General features: G+C 35.1%; 1 protein-coding gene across 2 annotated transcripts in view; it reads left to right on the top strand.

Moving 5' to 3' along the window:
- Positions 1–905: 905 nt before the first annotated feature.
- REPS1 (RALBP1 associated Eps domain containing 1) overlaps positions 906–21169 on the top strand; it is a 46630-nt gene continuing 26366 nt past the window's right edge. For both annotated transcript variants that reach the window (XM_025895738.2, XM_025895739.2), the window contains exons 1-7: positions 906–1026; positions 4326–4525; positions 12311–12464; positions 18010–18137; positions 18618–18780; positions 19077–19140; positions 20004–20158. In XM_025895738.2, coding sequence (XP_025751523.1) covers positions 1008–1026; positions 4326–4525; positions 12311–12464; positions 18010–18137; positions 18618–18780; positions 19077–19140; positions 20004–20158 — 883 coding nt within the window. In that variant the 5' untranslated portion in view covers positions 906–1007. The remainder of the gene's footprint in view (positions 1027–4325; positions 4526–12310; positions 12465–18009; positions 18138–18617; positions 18781–19076; positions 19141–20003; positions 20159–21169) is intronic.

The raw sequence follows: 21169 nt of genomic DNA on the forward strand, positions 1-21169 counted from the left end.
AGGTTTGCCAAAAAGAGAACATGACTGAGCTCCAGTGGGAAGCGTGAGGACAGAAATTAATGCCCATGGATTTAGATTCTTTGTGCCTTCTTTGCATTGATATTCACAGGCAAAGTCTCATAGACTTTTGTGCCTGGGGATGACATTGAAGGAAGAGAGAAACTAATAGTACTATGAAGAGATGATAGATCGATCTCTAGAGAAATACCACCTTCACAGGATTAGATGGGATCCTTCTGAGCGTGTTGAGAGAGATAGCTAATGTCGTTGCAAGCCATTTTTCTCTGAATAGCTGTGGAGATCGGAGGTGGGTCTCAATGACTGGAGTAAGGCATGTTGCAGTCGTCTTTGAAATGGGAAGGAAGGTTAATTTGGGGAACTGCGGGCTGGTCAGCTGCAGTTTGGTCGCTGAGGAATTGTGGAGCAAGTCTGCTTGGAAGCCTTTTCTAGGCATATGAAGGTGAAAACAGTAGGATTACCAAGGGTACTTGTGAACCAGATTATCTGGTGTGATGGAAAGACTACAACTGGTTGAGGAGAGAGAAGTGGTGGTGCCACCTAGACTGACTTCAACTAGTATTCCACTGTGGTGTTCCAAGAGCATCCTCATGTCTCATTTGGAAAACATTGCAGTCTAGATAAGACTACCAAGTATATAAAAAGGCAGTTTGGATCATTTAACTCTGAGAGTCTGATTTGGGATGTGTCATTCTTAGTATCTTATTAGTGACCTGGCACAAACAGGGATGCACCTTGAGTAAGATTGCAGATCTTAAGTGTGAAGAGGGGTGCAAGTCAATGTGTTTGTATACCTGGCATACTACTCTGAAATGTACGAAATCACTTCTGTAAAGCAGTTGTGTTTAAAGTTTCTTTCTACTAGTAACTCTGTTTCATTTCAGATTACGGAGCTCTGTGGTGCAACAAGACTTGGCTATTTTGGAAGAAGTCAGTTTTACATAGCTTTGAAACTTGTTGCTGTGGCCCAATCTGGTCTCCCTGTGAGAATGGAAAGCTTAAATACAGGTAAATCATAGGATCGGGTATGGGGATTGAGTTGCTAAGTGGAATTGGCTCACAGATTGTTATACAGTAACCCTGTAAATTGGTGTGGTACGTCTTTTCATACATGTTGCTAACTTAAAAAATGTAGAGGGACTACGAGAGAGTGTTTTCTTACCGTGCAGTAAATACGAGGTGAAATACCTTACTCATTGAATAAGTATTGCATTCATCATGAAGTGGATGAACTACTTGTACCTATTGTGTAGGTACAAGTTAACTCTATAGGTGACTGATGTGAAAACTTGTGTGCTGTATCCTCTAATTGAAGTACTAATAAGAGCAATGTAAACTGGAATGAAAAGAATGCAGCATTTGCAGGCTTTTGTAGTTGCTGGGTTTACGAAGCCTTGATTGTGACAAACAAAAGGTTATCTTTTCTGAAGTTACATTTCTTGTCACTTGGCTTGACAGTTTTTTCCCTTCTTAAGTGCAAATATGAAGATTGGTTTAAGATTTTTTTCTAGTGAAAAACCTGACCTGTGAAAGATCTTTGAAGTCTGTTATCAGCCGAATCACCTGTTATCCTATTTTTCGAAGGTCAGCTCTGGTGTGGGTGGGTGATGAAATAGGAACATGAGAAAGACTTAGTCTAGGAAGATGATTCAGAACAGCAGGAAGAGCTTTGATATGAGGCTCTATTGTAGCCTTCTGAATGAGGTAAGTGAATTTGTGTCCTTGTTGCTCTGTAAGATGAAAAGAGACTTAGGAAGTTGAAGTAGTGAGTTTTAAGTCACTGTAGCCCTTGCAGTGTAGTACACAACTCACAGGTTAAAAATATCTTTGGAGCACAGCTTTGCGTTAAGACAATTTCCTTAGTAGATTTTATGTCTGCAGAATACATGATATGATATGATTTTTATATGCTAGTAGTTAAAAGAAATCTTATGAGATTTTTGCATCTGAAGGTTATAGATTAAACAGAGTAGTTAAGGAGACTATATTAAAAACAATCTGGTATAACTGAAGTATTTGACAAAACTATAAAAAAGAAAGAAATCGCTGCATATATGTTTACAGCTGTGTTTATTCTAGGCTCATACAGGCTGTATATACTGCTTTCATGAATTTTTGTAGCTTTTTGGAAAAGCACGTTGTTTTAGTCAACATTTTGGTAGTATTCAAGTTCCTTTCTGCTCATAAGTCACCGTATGTTTATAAACCATTTCCCTAGTTTTCCTTGTGAGTGTTCCCAAATATAAAGCTTTAGCAAGTTGTAGCAGAATGCCCTAGAATCAGGAAGTTGGAAAAAGAACCTTTGACTCTTAATATCTGATAGAAGTGGAACTTGATAAAACAATTGTGGGATTTCTCATCAAATGCCTGTTGAAGAAGTCAAAGACAAATCTGTATGTAGTTTTTTTCAGGGTTTTTATAAGCTTGGTTTTATTTTAATGCAAGATACCTTAACCAGAAGGAGCTTTTCTATTAAAAAAAAAAAAAGAAAAATCACAAGAAATATGAGGAAAGAATTGACATAAAGATACAGGGTTAATTCAAAAATATAAAATGTGTTGCTGTAAAATGAGCAACCATTGGAACTGTTATAATGACATACATTTCCTTGATTCATGACAATACTAGAAATACTTGTAATGATTTCTGGATTTCTAGGAACAATTTTATGTAAGTGGATCCAAACCTACTAAAATACACCAAGTACAGTAGACAGAACATTTATTTTTACACTAACTGTTTTTAGCTATGGTCTGTTGCCTTGGTTGCAGTGGTTCCAGTCCTATCAATGAATTTCCTGCTTCTAGAATGATTCAAGTGTCATTGTAACAGCTAAAATGCAGCAGGCTGAAGAATCATAAAATGATTCTGAACTTGGGTTACCTTCCTTTGAAAACTGGCTGCTCACCACAGTCCATTTCCAAGATGTCTTGAAGAGAAACTGTTAGAGCCATCCGAAACTAAACTGTATACCCTTTCTCTCTTCAAAGTAAAATATTTTAAATTAGTTAAAGCTTATATTTACAGACACCTACTTTTTAGCTCTCTATTTTATGCATGTTTCATTGATTTTCTTAATTTTATTCATTCTTTTATCTTGGAATTTTTATTTCCCCTTCTCTTCGTGTCTGTTTTGCTCTTCGGTGTGTGTCTCTTCAGTGGAAGCTTGCTTTATCTGAGTTGCTGAATGGAAACTCAGGCAAATTTTGAATCCCAAGTCCAACATAAGTGTGGTCCAATTAATTCTTAAATGCGTGCTTTTTTGATTACTCAGATATGCAGTAGTATAAGAACAGTTATTATACTACAAACCTCTAAGACTGTTTTTCCTTTGCTGTCCCAAAAAATTTTCCTTCCAAGGAAGCTAAAAATTGAGACATGAGTGAGCAATGTCTATTTCAAAGTAATATTTATTTTCTAAGTATGGAATTCTGGTTTTGGTGGAAGAAACTGTTAGAAACGATGTGGGCATAAAAAGTATTGAGAACTTTTTAATTTATTCATTATCAAGAGTTAGTTCCATTCATAACAGCTATCACATTTATAATTGAGGGATTTCTGAAGAGTAACAAATGCAGTAGTGTTGAAATGAGGTTTTTCTGCTGTTAGGAGGAAAAGTCAGAGAGCAGATTAGCATATAGGAACTTAGTACAGCTAAACAAACTTATATTTATCTAGTCATGTTTTTAAAGAAGACAATAGAGTATTTTGTGTTTCTTCTGAGTCCTCTTTTTTTTGTGAAATTGTGCTAGAGAACTCACACCAAAGTCTCATTTTGGAACAACTTATTGCATAGACTTCCCCTATGTCAGTTGGATCATTTAGTATATGTATTATTCCTTGTTTTGAGAACATAAAATTTTCACTTGTACGCAATGACTTTTTCACTTTTTGGCTGGCTGTGATTCACTGTTTAGTTACATGTTATGTAGGTGCTAGAAATAGTAGATAAATTTTGAAAATTACACTTCAGTAATGAAATGTTGGCAACACTAAATAAAAATGAACTAAATCCAGATTTTCTAATTGCTACTGCATTTAATGCACAGTTGTGCAAAACTGTTGTGGAGCTATGTGAAGTCATCTTTGTATACCAAAGCCAGAACTTGGGTAACAGGGTCATGAAGTATAATGCACAATAAGTATTTGAATTTTTCCAGCTGCCAGGTGTTGGTTTGACTAGAGCAGTCTCCGTGTGTAAGGAATTGGTTCACATGTGAAACTTTATCTTCAAAATAGAACTGCATTTTTATTTTTAAGCATCATACTTATATATAGTAAATGGCCTGCTGTATTTTTTTTAACAGTAAAGGACCTCCCTCTTCCCAGATTTGTTGCGTCAAAGAATGAACAAGAATCAAGACACACAGCCTTGTATTCTTCAGATGCTGATAACTCAGCTTCATATTCAGGTGTGATTCCTCCTCCTCCACCTGGCAGAATACAAGTCAAAAAAGGCTCTGTGAGCCATGATGCAGTTCAGCAGCGTACATCAACTGATCAACAGGTAAATTATCTTAAAAGATTAAATGGGACTCTTAATCAGTGCTTTGCTGTGTTCATGTCAATTTGATAGGGATTTTAAGCTTTGTTGCTTTCAATATATAGTTTCTTTTAAAAAAAAGTACTGCTATATATTATACATGAAGACTATATATGCCTCTGAAATACTTGCATGTAGGAGACATTTTTACTGAAGGCTTATAATCTGTGTTTAAAATATTGAGGGTAATGGACATAGAGTGTAGACAGAAAAGAAAATCAGTGTGTTAAGCTATGATGGCAAATATCAAGTTGTAATCATTATGATACTAGTAATTCATTTATTAAGTGGTTCCTATCAGTTTCCTGGTCATTGGAACAGTGGTACTGAGTCCCATGGAAGACTAAATTCTAGTCCTTCAACATTCTCCAATACATATAAATCTGAAATACTTTATTTAGAATTATTTTTTTAAAATTTTCACAGTTGCTTTTCTCTGCCTTACATTTTATTGTTGAGCTGTTTAATTGTTAAGTAGAGACAACAAGAACCAGAAATAACAGAAGTTTTCACATAGCTTTTTACTGTGTTTTAATAAGAAAACTGATTTCTTTTTGTTCACTGGTTCTTTCATCCTCAGCTGCAAGATGTCTGAATAAATGAAAACTGTAAGGGCTTACAACTCTGTGCCACCTCATACATAATTCCTTGGGTTTACAATCTTTATGCTCTTTTTCCATGGGGAAACACCTTCTGTTTCTTTTTTACAAGCAAGAAGAGTACAAATGCTAAATTTTGCTGTGTGTGTTGAATGACCTGTTTTCTTCCCTGTGGTATGCTTTTTTCTGGGTTTGTTTTGTAATGAACTGAGGATTGCAAATGTCCCTTAGTGTCTCTGTGAATCAAGGAATCACTTATAAACATTTATTAGTCTCTATGGAAATAGCTCAGACTGATCCAATATAAAGAAAAAGTAAATTATTAAAGGAAATCCATAAATTTCCAAATTTATCCATAAATTTTCCAAATCAGTATTTGGCTGTCACTTCCTTTCTTCCAAAGGGGAGATGACTATAATGAAAGAGAGCTGGCAGTAGGTCTGAAGATACCTTTTTGTTGTCTAGTTCTGGGAGGTATGTTTGAGAGAGCTCTGAAGCACTTCATGAAGAAATCAGGAATCACAGATTTCTGTTATGTGATGGTGGGGCTGAAATTGGTTTGGTTGAAATTGTGTTTTGTATGCTTCCATCATGATGTTGAGTTTATTTAGTGAACAGCTGTAATTTGATACAGGAATCCGTAGTGTGTAATTTTAAAATAACAACAACAAGAAATCTGATATTTGAGATCTTCAAGTTCAGGATAAAAAAGCCATGTATTTACAAAGATGTATGAGCATCCAAATTTCATTTCTCTGTCTTGGCTGGTAGAAGCAATTTGGTATCTCTTTCACACAAGTCTGTGTGGGATCATAGGAATAAAGAAACTGTGTATATAAGTCCTTTGAGAGATCTGGCCCAGAAAACAGAACTTGGAACAAATGTAACAGACAACACAGCATTGAGTAGAGCAGTTTTAAGTTGTATTTATGGTCTAGAACATCAGGAAAGTATTGTCTGATTTTGTACTCTGTTGTAAAACTGCATGTTCTGTGGCTGATGCTACATGTCTGACTGTACAATGAACTCATTCAATCAACCTTATTGTCCCACTTATACTTATTGATTTAGACATCATGTTAGAAACAAGCTGAGAAAGGAGCTTGAGCCCAGGTTTCTCATTTAACCATGTAAATGCTCTAATTGGGTCATTTTCCAAAAGATAGGTACAACTTTATCCATGTTTTTATGGAAATTACTGATTCAGTTGTCTTCACCTGGAGATAGCACTCAGATTTATAAAACATAGGAAGAGTTTCAGATTCTTAATTCTCTTGCCACCTTTTTGAGCAGTGAGGATGAAAAGAGCTGAAGTCTGAGAAGTAAATAACAAGGTATCGTTTTCCTAGGGTTACCACCTAAGGAGTCTGCCACCTAAGGAGTCTTTCTGCTCTGCCTTTTGCAAGCAGAACTTGTCTATCTCGTATTGGCCTTTTTAGCCACCAGTGCACTTGTAGCAAATGTGGGTAGAGCCTCTCCCAAATCTTCGTTTCTGAAGCCTAGCCATGATCATGATTTTCCTAGGGATAACTGTGCTTTCTGGGGGAATATGTCAGTTTAGCTTGAATATTTCACTTTTGGAGCTTATCATGTAGCTGTTAGATACTTTGTTAGGGAGTTTGGGGTTTTGTTTTTTCTTAAACTGTTTACTGGCTTTGATAATATGCCTGACACTTGAAAATACATTGATTTCTTAAAATACTGTGGCTGAAATATTATTTGTATGAAATTGTAAGGTATCTTGACCTTCATCTTTAAAAACAAGGTTCATTTATGTCCAGCTTCCTATATTAGTGAGATTTGTCATACGTAGTATATCATCTCATAATTGTAAATAGTTTATGTAGAAGAATTTTGCTTAGTATATTGTGTACTGAAATGTCCCAGCTAAAACTGTTTCTTAATCAATGCATTATTTTGGCAGTTCCCCTCAACGAACTTCACTTGGAGGCAGGGCATCAGGAAATGGCAGTCAGGTTGTTTTCAAAGAGTTGCTATAAATTAGGTCATCACAAATACCTTTTTCTATCTCTAGGCATTTTTGTGGTAGTGTTTTTAGTTGATAACAGATAAGTATTATGCAAATATAACACTGGCCAGATGTTTATATCTTTTCAATATTGTTGGTCTTATCAGAAGATGACTAAAGTCACACCTAGGTGTCATGGAAGCTGCAGAACTGATTCTAGGAGTCAAGCTGAATAATGAAAGATGCTTTCCCTCACTGGATTGCATGTTGACTGCACATCCTAGTGAAGATAAACAGTGAATGTAAATATTTTTTTTTCTTCTGGCAGAATTTCTTCTTCCTAAAAAATAAAGGCTAAGTAGATTTGAGCACTTCTGGTGGCAATGTGACATCTATAAAAGTACTTTTGGTGATGTGAATGTGTTACCACAGTGTATATACATATCTCTATACCTTAATAGTAGCAACTATGCTACTAAAAATGTTAAAGTACTGCAGATTTTCTTAGAAGGAGCAGCAGTATTGAGATTAGGAAGAATTTTCTGTCGTCTTAAAGTAGCTTACAAGTGACTAAATGTTCTCAATATCAGGGATATTTTATGTTTTGTTGTTAAAGCTAAAAAGCAAATACTTTTTCCAGTGTCATTGAGTATGATCCAGATGTTGATCAGGTATTGCTTTAGGATACTTTTACCTGTTTTCCAGGAAAGGGGAGTATCTAGCTTCAATAGATACATGCTTTTCAGTGTTAGAGCAAAAGTATCTGGCAAATGCTCATAGGCTGAACCTTGCTATGTCCAGGTGAAAATAAAAGGTAAAGCTGAAGGTACTCATCTACCTATGTGTACATTAAGCATATTACTGGCACTCCAGATCGTATTGATTTATTGCCATATCAGTGCAACCTTAGGAGGAGACAGCTCAAATTTGGCACCTGAAGCAGTCAGAATTTGATCATTTCAACATTTTAACTATATGAAAAGTAGTGTGACTTTCTTTTAAGCTTTTTCCAGTAGTCCATTTCTGTTCACTTCTGTTTTGTAGATTGAACAGGTAATACCAGATAAAATATATCTGGTATTAAATAAATTGTTTAGGAGCACAGAACTGGAAAAGACCTCATATGTAATTTAGTCTAACCCTCCATTATTATGAGAAACTGTATTGGATAATGAGTTCTTAAAAAAATCAGTGTTCTCTCTTGAAATCACAACCTTTTATCCACACTGGCCATGTTGAGGAAAACTATTCCAGAGCCTTAGTGGGAATATAGTGGAATATTCATGGGAATATTGTGGGAATTCCCAATTAACTTAGCTCTACCTGTTCTTTTAACAGCTTTGTCATTAGTACTTGCTGCAGAATTCCACCAGTATTTACTAGAAAACTGTTACATTCCACTTCGGCTTTGTTTCACTTGACAAGACAAAACAATCCATTGTCTCAGTTTCATCTCATAGTTACCAGTAATCCTCATAATCCTTCTCTGCCTGTGATCCAGTTTGAATTTATACTTATTGAAAATATTTTACTACACTTGAATTTCTTGTTCCAAATGATATTTCACCAGTATTAATACTATTTTGTAGTGTTCTTCCTTACTTCTTGATATATCTTACCTCATATACTTTGACATCTGTGAATAAAACAAATATGTCATACTTTACATATTGTATGGGTATGATAGTTGACCTATGCATCCAGTCTTCTCCTTATGCCCTTTGGTATTAATTTTCATAATGCAAGAAACTGTTTTACATTTTAAAATTTGGTAGCTTATTGTTACTTACATCCTGAAAGGGATCCATCCATCTGCCACCTTACATTTGCTGTCAGAATGCATCAGCATGCTATTTAGTGTGCATAATCAGTTACCTAAAGTATCAAATTAGTTTGTTGCGTGAATCAGTCATTCAGGAGCATTATTAGAAACATTCCTTCAGTCTCATAGTTCCTGTTCTAATACAGTCCAGTGTTGTTCCTTCTGTAGCCTTCTGTTCTTTTACACCTCAGATTCTTGTATTAATCTCCATATTGTTGTAACTATCTTGTATGACACCCCACTGAGGTATGCTGAGCTTCAGGTTAAATGTAGTGCAATTCCTTTTTCTAGAAAGTCACAAAAATATCAACCAATTTAAGTAACATTTTTCATGCTGTGATTGATCCCTTTTTCATTTGTCTCTGTTGTAATTATTATTTTCTTCAAAAATCTAATCTAAATCCTTTCAAACTGCTGAGGTCAGACCACCAAGTTTGTAATTGGCTGAACCACACACCTTCTCTTGAAAGATATGTAGTGCTGCATGTAGAGTTCTTGCTGAACCTTGGTCTGTTTTGTTCTTCAGAATGAATGCTAGTTGATTACAGAACATGGGTTCTGTGATGCAGTTACCATCACTAGCATAAATCTATCTTCATAAAGGATATGTTCCCTAACTCTTATGCAGGCTGTGTCATATCAGGACCTGGATCACAATACCCTTAGAGCTCCCCTTTGGATACCATGTCTGACTTCAGTGTCTCTGGAATTCTCCTTAGAGCATTTCTATCTGACCTGAGATGTGAGATCGAGGAAAAGGTTTATAATCTCATTTGACTCATGTATGCTTGTAACGGCCTTGTGAGGTTGACATCCCTCCGGACAGTATAGTCCCTTTAGCACATTATTGTGTTGCCTCATGCCAGTTTGTTTGACTTATCTTCAATAAGGTTCTTCTTTTAGAACCGTAATTAACATGCTATTTTAGTAAATGCTTGTCAGTTCAAAAATATCCAAGTTCCAAGTGCTTCATAGTGTCTTGGTTTTTTAATTCCAGTTTGACAAAAATAATGCTTTTATACAATATTTCTAAATGTGATTTTTTTTCCCCTAAATTAAGATGTGTTACTTAATTTTTGCCTGGTAGCTGTAACTTTATTTTTTGATTAGTTATTGACAAGGATATTCTCACTAGTTTGATTTAACATGAAAATGTTAACCATTTATGTCAACATGCTTTTATATAGATATTTTCTGGAATAAAGAAAACCAAATGTTGGACGGAGGCTTACTGAGTAGTCACAATTGTCAGCTTCATTGGGGAAAGGTTACTTGATGAGCATTGTGTGTCAAGTTATAATGTTCACATGCAGTTACTAGAAGTAGTGAGTAGTTTCCTTTAGGTAGACTGTCATGCTTTTGTTTGCCTCATGTTTTCTTCTGTGTCTTTCTGGACCATCCGTTTTGTAAGAGTACTGGAGTAAATGAATAATATCTGTATCCAAGCATAGCTTTTCCTAGGTTTACTCCATGATGTTTTGTCTAAAAAATTCAAACATCCTTCAAATCTTGTTTGATAAAAGATGGCTCATGAAAGCCAGTGGAAGAGGGAGCTTTTTATTGATTTAAGTGATGCATTGTCTGGGTTTTCCTAGCACCTCTTGCACAGTGCTAAGCACAGTAACCATTCAACCTTGATTCTAGCTTCCAGCCTGCAAGTGGCACTTTAGATACCCTGACTCCTTCCCCTCTTGCCCCCATGTTCCTTTAAGTGTAAAAATGTACTGCCATCGGAAATAAATTTCTTGTCAAGCAAATGCAATGAAGAGTAATCTTCAGGCAAATTTCAGAAAGGCATGTAGCTGCAACAAAAAAAATATTCTTGAACTGGTGGAGGTACTGTGAAAGAACAGTGATTTAGACTATGCAGTCAGCTGGTCCCTGAATTAAAAGTTGAAGTGGATTAATGCTGCTTCCAGCCACTTTGTAATTGTCTTTGCCAGTACATATGGGCATAGTTGAAATACTTTGAATGGAAAGTTTGAAATCTTGTGGCCTAGAAACTTATTTAAGGAAATCCGACTCAATGGTCATAACTTACAGAAAATACCTTAGTTGCAGAATTAACCAGGCTGGCCATGTTTCCCAGGAAGTATGAAAATCAGAGGGCAACAAAAGGTAAAAGTTTACATCAACACATTAGAAAGTAACCAATCATTGTGGCCCTAAAACTCTTTTGTTAGGATGCGTATGGTTTTAGAATGTACCTTGCTTGGAGAAAAGCTTGTTTATGGAACTTTGTTGCTGACTTTTAGACTCTTGCAGATGTAATTTTATTTAAAAAGCATAATGGTCTTAGGATATTCGGCAGAGTAAGCCAGTTCACTTTGGGGCATCGTGTGGAAGCCTGTGATCAGTCTGTCTGTTGGTACTTGATAATATGTTAACAGTTGTTAACATAGAGTAGCAAACTTTTTGTCTGCTGCTGAAACAGTATAGAGATTTTTAGCTTTGTTTTTACTTCTCAGGATATTCGGAGTTCAAGTTTGGCTTTCTTGTTGTTTTCACTAGCACACTTTAGCTCAAACTGGGAGAACTGGCAAACAAGCAATTCAAAAGATCTAGGTATAGGGAAGAAATTACTTTCTACTATATAAATTCTTTGTACAATATAAATCATTTTTCTTTTGTATTTTATTTGAAATGGAATAATCTGGTAATCTCAGTGTCTCATGAGAACTGATTCCAGGTGGAAACTGCACGTGTGATTCCCTGTTTTCCTACCTGTTCAGGAAGAATATAGTACAATATGGGATTAAAGAGGAGCGTGATCCTTAATATCAGGGCAAAATTACCTTGTAATTTGTAGAGCAGAGAAGTATATCCTAGATAGCATCATCTGTTTAAAAAAATTACATCAATGTTTTTGCATATTAAAAAAACAAGTGGCCTGTCTGGTGATTTTATTTTTTTTCCCAATGCTTAATTCTGGTTTATTTTTTAAATGAGAGTAACTGATTGTGAATTACTTGATGAACATTAGGTACGATAATACATTGTACAGTAAGTAATTTTTTCTTTTGAGACCTGGTTTTAGATGTAACTTTTATCACAAGTGAAAGTGAGTCTTATAATCTAATTTACTTTGTAGCTAAGTGATTAACTTGGCACTGCTGTTGTCTTAAGAATGCCAAGTTAGAAATACATTAGATGACATTGTTTGAAGTGAACATGTCCAGTCCCAGTCATACTGTACCTGACTTCTCCTGTTCTCTCATTTTAATAAGTACTAAAATTTTCACTCTCTGAAATGAGAGTTTAACTGAAGCGATGATTGTTTCTAGAAATAATGGTTTTAGATAGGCTTTTATGTGTTTAATGATTTAGAAAAAACTTAAAAGATTCCTTTGTTTTTTTAGGAGTCCACATCTCCAGTTGTTTCACCACAGCAATCCCCACCAACCTCTCCACATACATGGAGGAAGCACAACCGCCATCCCAGTGGAGGGAATAATGAACGACCTCTTGCTGGACCTGGGCCTTTTTGGGCTCCATTTAGTGAAGTACAACCAGGTATAAACATCTTCTGTTATGCTTCAGCTGTAACCCAAAATTGTGGAGTTCTTAATATAATAAATGAGTTTAGGGCAGTTTATCATTGTATTTTCCAATCCTAAAAACTTTCTTGCAGATTCAAGTGTTCGTGTTGATGGCAGCACTGTGGAATCTGGGATCATGAATATGGCAGATCCATTTCTTACTGTCACATGGGAAATGCGAAGGGTTTGGAGGGAGGGAAATAGAGTATGTAAGTTTTCCAGTAGAAAGTTTTTGATACAAGACTGATAATCCTGTTGAAATTGTGTAGGAACTATCGTTATACTTGAAAACACAGGGGACTCAAGGGAAGGCAGCAGATAATGTATTGTTTGTTCGAATTATGTTTCTGGTAGATTAGCTGGCTTAATAAATTTGGGAACAGTGGAGCAATTGTGGTTCAGGTTCTAATGCTAAATGATATCTTGGATTTTGTAGGCTGTGGTTTGAGACTGAACTGTGGTTGCTTGACTTATTTCAGTTATGATATTCCAAAATTGGTCTGATGACTTTCAGTTTACTGTCATTCTGTAGTTGCAAGCATCCATGGAGGACCAGGGATTCTGTTCTTAGAATTGGTTGGATAAGAAAATAAAATTTTCAACATTAAATGGGTTGTATGCAGAGATTTATACCAGTGTCCTGAATGTTGTTTGCTAGTAAGTACCAGTCAGTTTAGAATTAAAAAAAATATATTATTAGTGTGGGCATTGCATATATAATCACTTCAAAGGGTTCAGTCCAAGCATTGTTATTTTTCAGCACTCAATTTCTCAACTTTTTTTCTTCCATAGTTTAGTTAATTTGTGTTTCTTGGAAGCTGAAATACAAATATGTCTGGTGGCTGATTTCTAATTTGCAAAGTTTTTCTAACTTACAGTCAAGGACTGCAGGACAGTATACAAACTCTTCCTAGCATTGAAGAGTTCAGTATTGACCTCTTAAAACTAAAGCTGTAATACCATGTTAATGTTTTGGTTTGGCAGTGCTTTCCATGTGATGTTTAATAGATAAGTTTTTCATTGGTAGTCTGAATATATTTCTGAACTAGCTCAGTATTTCCTCATTTTATATTCCATACTGAAACAGATTCATAGTGTGTTTAAAGTAATTTGAAGATACTGTTATAGAAGGATCATCTGTTCTGCCAATGCTAAGGATAAAGCGAATTTTCACATATTAGTTTAGCAAAAATTATCATCCTAATTTATTGTGGGTGATTCTTTTGCACTGCAGACGATTAATTTTTATTTTGAATTTCAGCTGTTGTAGGCAGTTTGTAATTTTTTTACTTCTCTTGAGGGAAGAGGACATTTTAAAGACAGTGTTTGTAGAAAAATCATGTTCTGATGACATTTAGATAGAACCAGATAGACTGTTGGTTACTTTTCTTACAGTCAGCGCTGCAAGCTCATCTTGATTCCAATGCAGGATGCTTTTGAGAAATCAGATAAATTGCAGGTGTGTGGTATCATTATGCCTTTTCACTTGTGATCCAAGAAAAATAAGAACCCAGGTCTCTCTGATTGTATTTCACTGTATTCTCAAACACTGTTTCATATAATGGGGTTGTCAACTGAAATAATGTGAAAATGTTTCTGGTGGGTCATACAATAAATGGCATGTAGCTTTAAACCAGAAGGGTGAATATCAAAACTTCATTTTTTTGTTTGGAGAACAATGTATTTAAACAGAAAGATTCTGACTTTACTGAGTAAAGACTCCATTGCATCATCATACTCCTACTATGAACAAAGTTACAGTGTTTTCATTATTAAATTGGGCTGCAGAATAATGATTACATAACGACTCAGTTGTTGGTTTTAAAAATCTTACGCCTTGTATTGCATTAGGAGTCTTAAGCATAACTCACAGCTGTAGTTATCTGTTTCTTAAAGAAGAAAACCTGATCTCATCTCAAAAGAGCAAAAGAATTTGCATTTTTCAGTTTTTTGTCACTGTGTTGTCCAGTAACTTTTAGGATAGTGTTAGTGATGCTTCATATGTAACTGGTTTCTCAGGCACTGTCACAGCTATCTCAGTGTGCTTACACTTACAAAATCAGAAGCCAAGGCTTGCTGCCATCTTTCTTCAAGACTTTTTGGAAAGAGAGCCCCAAAGAGTGTATATATTTTCCTTCAATATCAGGAATTGAAAGTTCAGGGGCAGACATGGATCACCTGTGTAGAATGTCTATAGTTAGTGCAGGTCTCATCCTTAGATGTCAGAGTCAGCTCTGTTAAAACCTGTCTCAAGTCTTTCAAGTGTCTTTGATTTAATAGTCTAAGGTAAAGCTGTTAAAAAATCATGATGTTATGTCCCAGTTCTAGCTTGCATCTGTGATCTGGATCCGTCTTCACAGAATAATACAATGGATAACTGAACCCCTTGTAGGAAGTAGAATTGCATGTGAAATGAGAGCTACCTGTTCCAAGAGAGCAAAACCCAAAATACTCCATACCTTTTCAGCTCATTTTGCACTACAGCTTCAGCAACTAGAAGGTTGTGAGAAAGAATCCCTTCCTTACTTCAAATGATAGTTGAGTGGCATGTCAGAATAGGGACTAGAAATTGTTTTTTATTACCTTGCAGTCTATTTGGACTGGAAACAAAGCAGAACATTTATGTTGGTAGTATCCAAATAATGATTTCAAACTACTAAAAAAAAAAATCTTCCCTTCTGTCATAGGACACTTGTTAGTTGTTTTTGGCATTACATCAGAGTTCTGTGTTGGTGTCTGAATATGTATGAGCCAGACTTCTTTCTTTTCTTCTTGGGAGAGATTCTGTATCAGTTCACGAACACTTCAGGGACAGAAGTGGAACATGTCTGTGCTAACAGTTCACTTGTGTCTTTAACGCCCTAAGATACTTGCTGGGGTTGCAGGGGACTGAATAATACTTGGTCTCCTCATTGCTGCTTCAGTAACTGATGATAATTGGCCTTGTTACAAGCTATGGATTACTCTTACCTGGGCATGAGAGCTCTACGGTATTTTATCTTACTGTCAAAATTGTACTCAGCTTCTGGTTTTGTTTCACCACAGGTTGATGGTAAGGAGAACTCTTGCTTGTTTACAAAGTTAATTGAAAATTTAGTCCTCTGTAAGTAAACCTGTATTTATATAGTTACTGAAAAGTACATATTATCAAGATAGAGCATTTCTTACACTTTTTTGTGTCTTTGTATCTTAAAGTGAGAGGGTAACTTTTATTCCATGGGAAATGAGATAATTTCCTACAAGTTATCAATGTGTTGGTAAGATATTCAAGCTAGAGGAAGATACAGCACAGCTATGGAAGTTTGTTAGGTCTTTGTACTAAACATACAGCATTAGACTTTGCCAGCTAGTTCAAATCTGATAATTGGTCTTAGGCTTACTCTTCATTCAAAGTGTTGTTAGTGTTGTCAGTAGTGTTCTTACTGATGAAAATGTGCAGAGACTGTGGAAGGTTGTTTCTTCATTGGGTTACAAATCATAAAATAAAAATACACTGATTGTTTTGAGCCTTCTCTGTGACTGAGTTTTCTTCCAGTTTCTCTTCCATCTCTGTGTTTCCAGTCTGGTTTTGTAGTTTGAGAAGGAAGTGAGGGCTGACTATCTCTAACTCAAATGTCAAATTGAGTTACTGGCTGGAGGCAGTCCATGAGTGTGTGTGTAGATCCAAGTGTTCACAGTTACTAGTAATATCTCTTCAGTGTCCCTCAGCCACCCCATCCTGTGTCCTAAAATGTTGCATGGCAGAGTGACTAATAGGAACAGTAAAGCAATAATATTCTTGTTCAGATTGTTTGAACAGGAGAGAAAGGAAACAATTTTTGTAGTACTTGTAGAGTACTCTGAAGGTATGACAGTTTGGTGCTCCTGGCATCTCCATTGCTGTCAAGGTACTGCTTTGGAAGAGATACTGTGCTAAGTGGGATATGAATAGAACTGTACCAAGACAAGTTGTTGGGAGAAGTGAAGGAGGAACAAACATATATAAGGTTAGTGGTAATGTCAAGTGTCTGAGAGGCAGAGAAGGGGAAAGCCATTGTATCACAAATAAAATTTGAGTGTGGCATATCCATAGGAGAGGTGGGAAAGATCTTGTCTACATCTAACTGTCCATTAGTCCTGTGCTGAGAGAGTCCAGGTGGAAAGAGACTGAGCTTTTCTCTAGATTTCTTTCTAGTGTTTGAGACTTACGTGAACTACTGAAGAACCTCATTGTCAAACTCATTGCCTTTATTCTCAGCACTTTTGAATAAAGTCACTAAAAGCTCCAGGCCACATTAGGAGCTTCCAAAAGTGGCGGACAAATCTGGGACAAAAGGAGTAGTCAATAGAGCCTTTTTATCATAGTAAAGCTAAATTAAAAAGAAAAAATCATTTGATGAAATTCTCCTGCAAATATTACTTTTTACTCAATGTAATGCAAGATTAAATGTGTTCTGCACAATTATGACTATTGTATGTAGGAGAAGAGCATAGATAAACCGATTCTAAGCATTTTTCTTATTACTTTTTCTATATGGAATGAAAGAGTAATTGCATATTGCCAGATATTAAACAGAAATATTATACAGATTATTATGTTACTTCATTTAATGTATTTCAAGAGAAAGCATTTAACTGTGCAAGAAGAGTAGATTAATCAGTTTCATGACTGTTTAGATTTAAGGAGTTCATAATTTCTTTTAGGAATCGAAGAGTAGAATGGGATTCTACTAGACTTATTCTAAATGTTTTTTTTTTCTCTGATAAGAGTTCCTTAAATTCTTTATCTGCAACTGCAGTTTATGATATTTTTGATAGTTTTGTACATAGAGCAGTGGATGGCCAAATCTTTCTGTAGATGCTTCATTGTTATTTTAATATTAAGTCATTGAACACTGACAGTACTTCAGATGTGGATTATAGCAAGGCACTGGTTAAATCTCAGTTGTTGTGTTCCAGATAATTAATACTTAGCAGATGTCAACATTCTATATGGATATCTTTTATTATTCTCAACCTGTTTTTAAGCAACTGAGTTAAATTAATCTAGAAATTATGTAGAAAAAAAATTATCTGTGCCAAAAAGGATGATTCTTAAAAAGAATTTCCAAGGCTTTGTTCCTTGAATGGCAAGCTAAAACCTAAAAAAAAAGTTCCATAATAATGATAATGAAGTTGAATGCTAATATCATATTCCACTTTTAAATAGTATTTGTCCATACAAGTGTTGCTTATTTCAATTAAATGAAAATGTGAAGTGTTAATTAACTCATTCAAAACCAATTAAATGGGTAAAATCCTATTTCTGTTTTTTTGCATGTTACTGTAAGTTCATTCGTTACTTCTGTCTTTCTAGTGCAGATTGAAGCTGACCTAATGCAAAAATCTACAGGAGTGAGTTGTCAGGAGGCAAACTTTGTCACCTTGGTGTAATTTGGTTTTTCTTTTTTTTCATCATTCTAGGGTATATCCATATCCACAGTTCTTTCTTAGTTTCCAAGGTTGTCTTTTTGAAAAGGAAATGTTTCTTCTACTTTCAGGCTCATCTACTTCTAGTGATCCCATATGGTCTGGCCATTCACCACCACCCCATCAAGAAAATTGGGTCAGTTTTGCAGATACCCCACCAACCAGTGCTCTTTTAGCCATGCATCCTGCTTCTGTCCAGGTGTGACACTTTATTGGTATTTGATTTGCTTCATTCAGATTGATGTTGCAATCCTTTTTTTTTTCCTTATTTTTCTTCATAATTGTCATTGCAGATGTTTACTGTCTATCTGTGCTATAGTCTATTCAGTGCTATTTGCCCAACAGATACTTGTTTCATTGAGCTGACTTCATTTGGTATGGTTAAGTAAAAGCTACTAATTTTTAAAATGTCAACAATTGTGACTTTAAAACATTTGTATTTAGCTTTTCATACATATGTGCCATACTTTTTTTCTGCTTACATACCTGCAGTCATTCCATATGTATCGGTGTGCAAAAATACCCTGTCATTATCCTGTAGATGCAATCTGCCAGTGGTTTCCTGCAGTTTTTAAACTACTGCGAGATTTAACTATGCTTTATTTTTTGAAGGCAAGAAGTTGAGGATTTGTAGAAGCATTTTAGGTAGATAATACTGAGGGAAAATATTTCATTTCAGGACCAGACAACAGTACGAACTGTAGCATCAGCTACAACAACAAATGAAATTCGTAGGCAATCAAGTAGTTATGATGACCCCTGGAAAATAACTGATGAACAAAGGCAGTATTATGTTAATCAGTTTAAAACCATTCAACCTGATCTAAATGGATTTATACCAGGTAAGTTACTCTTTAAAAATATAATTGTGGGTGCATTGGTTCTATTATAAAGATTTTGTTTTGTACTTAGGTTTGCATACTGTTTTGAAGGAAGTTCTGCATTTTGCTGATAATGTTCTAGTGTAATTCAAGAAAGACTAGAAACTAATTTGCCTCTTCCCTTTGTTTAACCCTAGTAATTAGTGCCATTTTCCCCAAAACCTTTGCTAAATAACACATCATCTTTACAACAAGTCTAAGTCTTAGAATGATTTAACTTGCCTTAAATAGTAAAAATGGTTGTTGCCATTTTTCAGGATCTGCAGCTAAAGAATTTTTCACTAAGTCAAAACTACCTATTCCTGAACTTTCTCATATTTGGTAAGTGTGATAATTAGTTAAAATAATTATTCATAATAGTTATTTAGAAAGGTGACAGCTCTCTGGTAGACACCTAGTAATCTACCTGCTATAAAGTGTTATTAAGTACAATTTCACTAGTACCCTAGTATGTTCAGTCCTGCTCATATTTATGCCAGTATTACTTCAGTGGGCTTTAATTGGTGTAGGCTGACACTATTTACAAGGCACTTTGAGTAAATTTAAAACTCTTCAGAGTTAGAAGTAATTTATTTGAGGTTGTGTTGTTAAAAATTCATTTAATTTTAGATAATTCCTTATCTATATTGATTTATTTATTTCTAAGTAAGTTTAAATGAAATGTACACATGCAAATGTTTTTAAATGCACTTTGTGGAACGTGATGACAAATTTAGCTTTGACTTGGTGCAAGCCTTCTATTTCATTGTATTCTGGAATTTGTACTGCATCATTGCATGCTATCATTAAATGGCTTACACTGGCAGATGTTATCTTCCTTTCAGTGTAATGATTTCTATTTCAAGTATTTTTCCATTTAAAATAAAATACATTGCCTCAGCACTGTAATTTGGGTAGTATACTTTGCCAAAAATGCTTTGGGGCCAATAATACTGTGTAGTAGTGTCTTAAATGAGTTTAAAATCTGGAGAGATAAAAGTGGTTTTAAATGATCTGTATGCTGTTACTAATAAAAGCTCATCATCTTTGAAGAGTAAAGAATGTAGCACTAATATGAATGTTTAATAGGGTAAAGTGAACTATAAACTGTATTCTTTGATCTTCTAAACAGCAAACCAGAGATATGTTTTTTGAAAACAAAATAACCTTAAGAAATTTTATTTATACCAAGTTTTTCTTCTCAGGGAACTGTCAGATTTTGATAAAGATGGTGCACTGACATTGGATGAATTCTGTGCTGCATTTCACCTGGTAGTTGCTAGGAAGAATGGGTATGATTTGCCGGAAAAATTACCGGAAAGTTTAATGCCCAAGCTGATTGATTTGGAAGACTCAACAGGTAAGATATGGTTCAACACAAATTTCACTATTTTTAAATTATGCTATAATTTTTACAGTGTATCAACAGATATTTGTATGAGGATAAAGCATTAGTCAGTGTGAAGTAAAGCAGTGTGAATTTTTAGAAGTCTTAATAAATGCTCAGAGCTAATTTGAGCATGTATGTATTTCTGTACAGGGAAGTTATTTAGGAACAGTACACATTCATTATTACATTCAGAAATACTGACTGGCCTTTAAAGGTTAAGGAAAATAAAATTGTCACAGTATGGTTTTTATTCATGACCAACTATTGTATTCCAAATTCCCAGTCCAGGTATACTTCAGATTTGCTTTCAAATGAATATGCTTTCTGTTCATCTTCATTTGTGAAAATATGGCATGACTATTGAAGGTACTTAGAAAATATTCCCAGATTCAATGCTAGAGGTAGGACAGTAGTTGAAAAGTACAGGATCAGTAACACAGTCTTTTTTTTTTTTTTTTAATTCAACTCCTGACTTGACAGCAGGTTTATCCTACCATGTGTTGGCACCTTGTCTTTCTGTGCAGTCCTTTACCTTTGGGTGCTCCCAGATAAACCATTGAATGTGTGAGTTCTGGTTGTTAATATGTACCAAAACATCAGTCCCATAACTGAAAAACAAACTACTGTTACATGTTAAAGTGGTGTTTAAAAACAGGATGTTTGTGGCCATCTTTTTCTATTTTAAAATAGATAAAGGAAGCTGAATATTTTAAAAATACTTTGGATTACTTCTTAACAAGCAGTCTTTGCTTGGAAAGTCAGGTAATATTGTGGGTGCACGGTTACTAGAATTTACTAGAATTTAATTTCTTTTTACTAAATATTCCAAAGGGAGTCTCTTCATACTGTGTAGGTTGTCAAAGATTAATCTCACAATTAGTGATGATTTCTTAAACTAGATACTGTGGCTCTTATTATGCTTTAATAATGAAGCCAATTTTTATCGGAGTAGATTGGCTCTTCAAAGAGCTGGCACTGAAA

The sequence above is a fragment of the Manacus vitellinus genome, unplaced genomic scaffold (assembly GCF_001715985.3).
Source record: "Manacus vitellinus isolate BGI_N305 unplaced genomic scaffold, ASM171598v3 scaffold_4_pilon, whole genome shotgun sequence".
Classification (NCBI taxonomy): domain Eukaryota; kingdom Metazoa; phylum Chordata; class Aves; order Passeriformes; family Pipridae; genus Manacus; species Manacus vitellinus.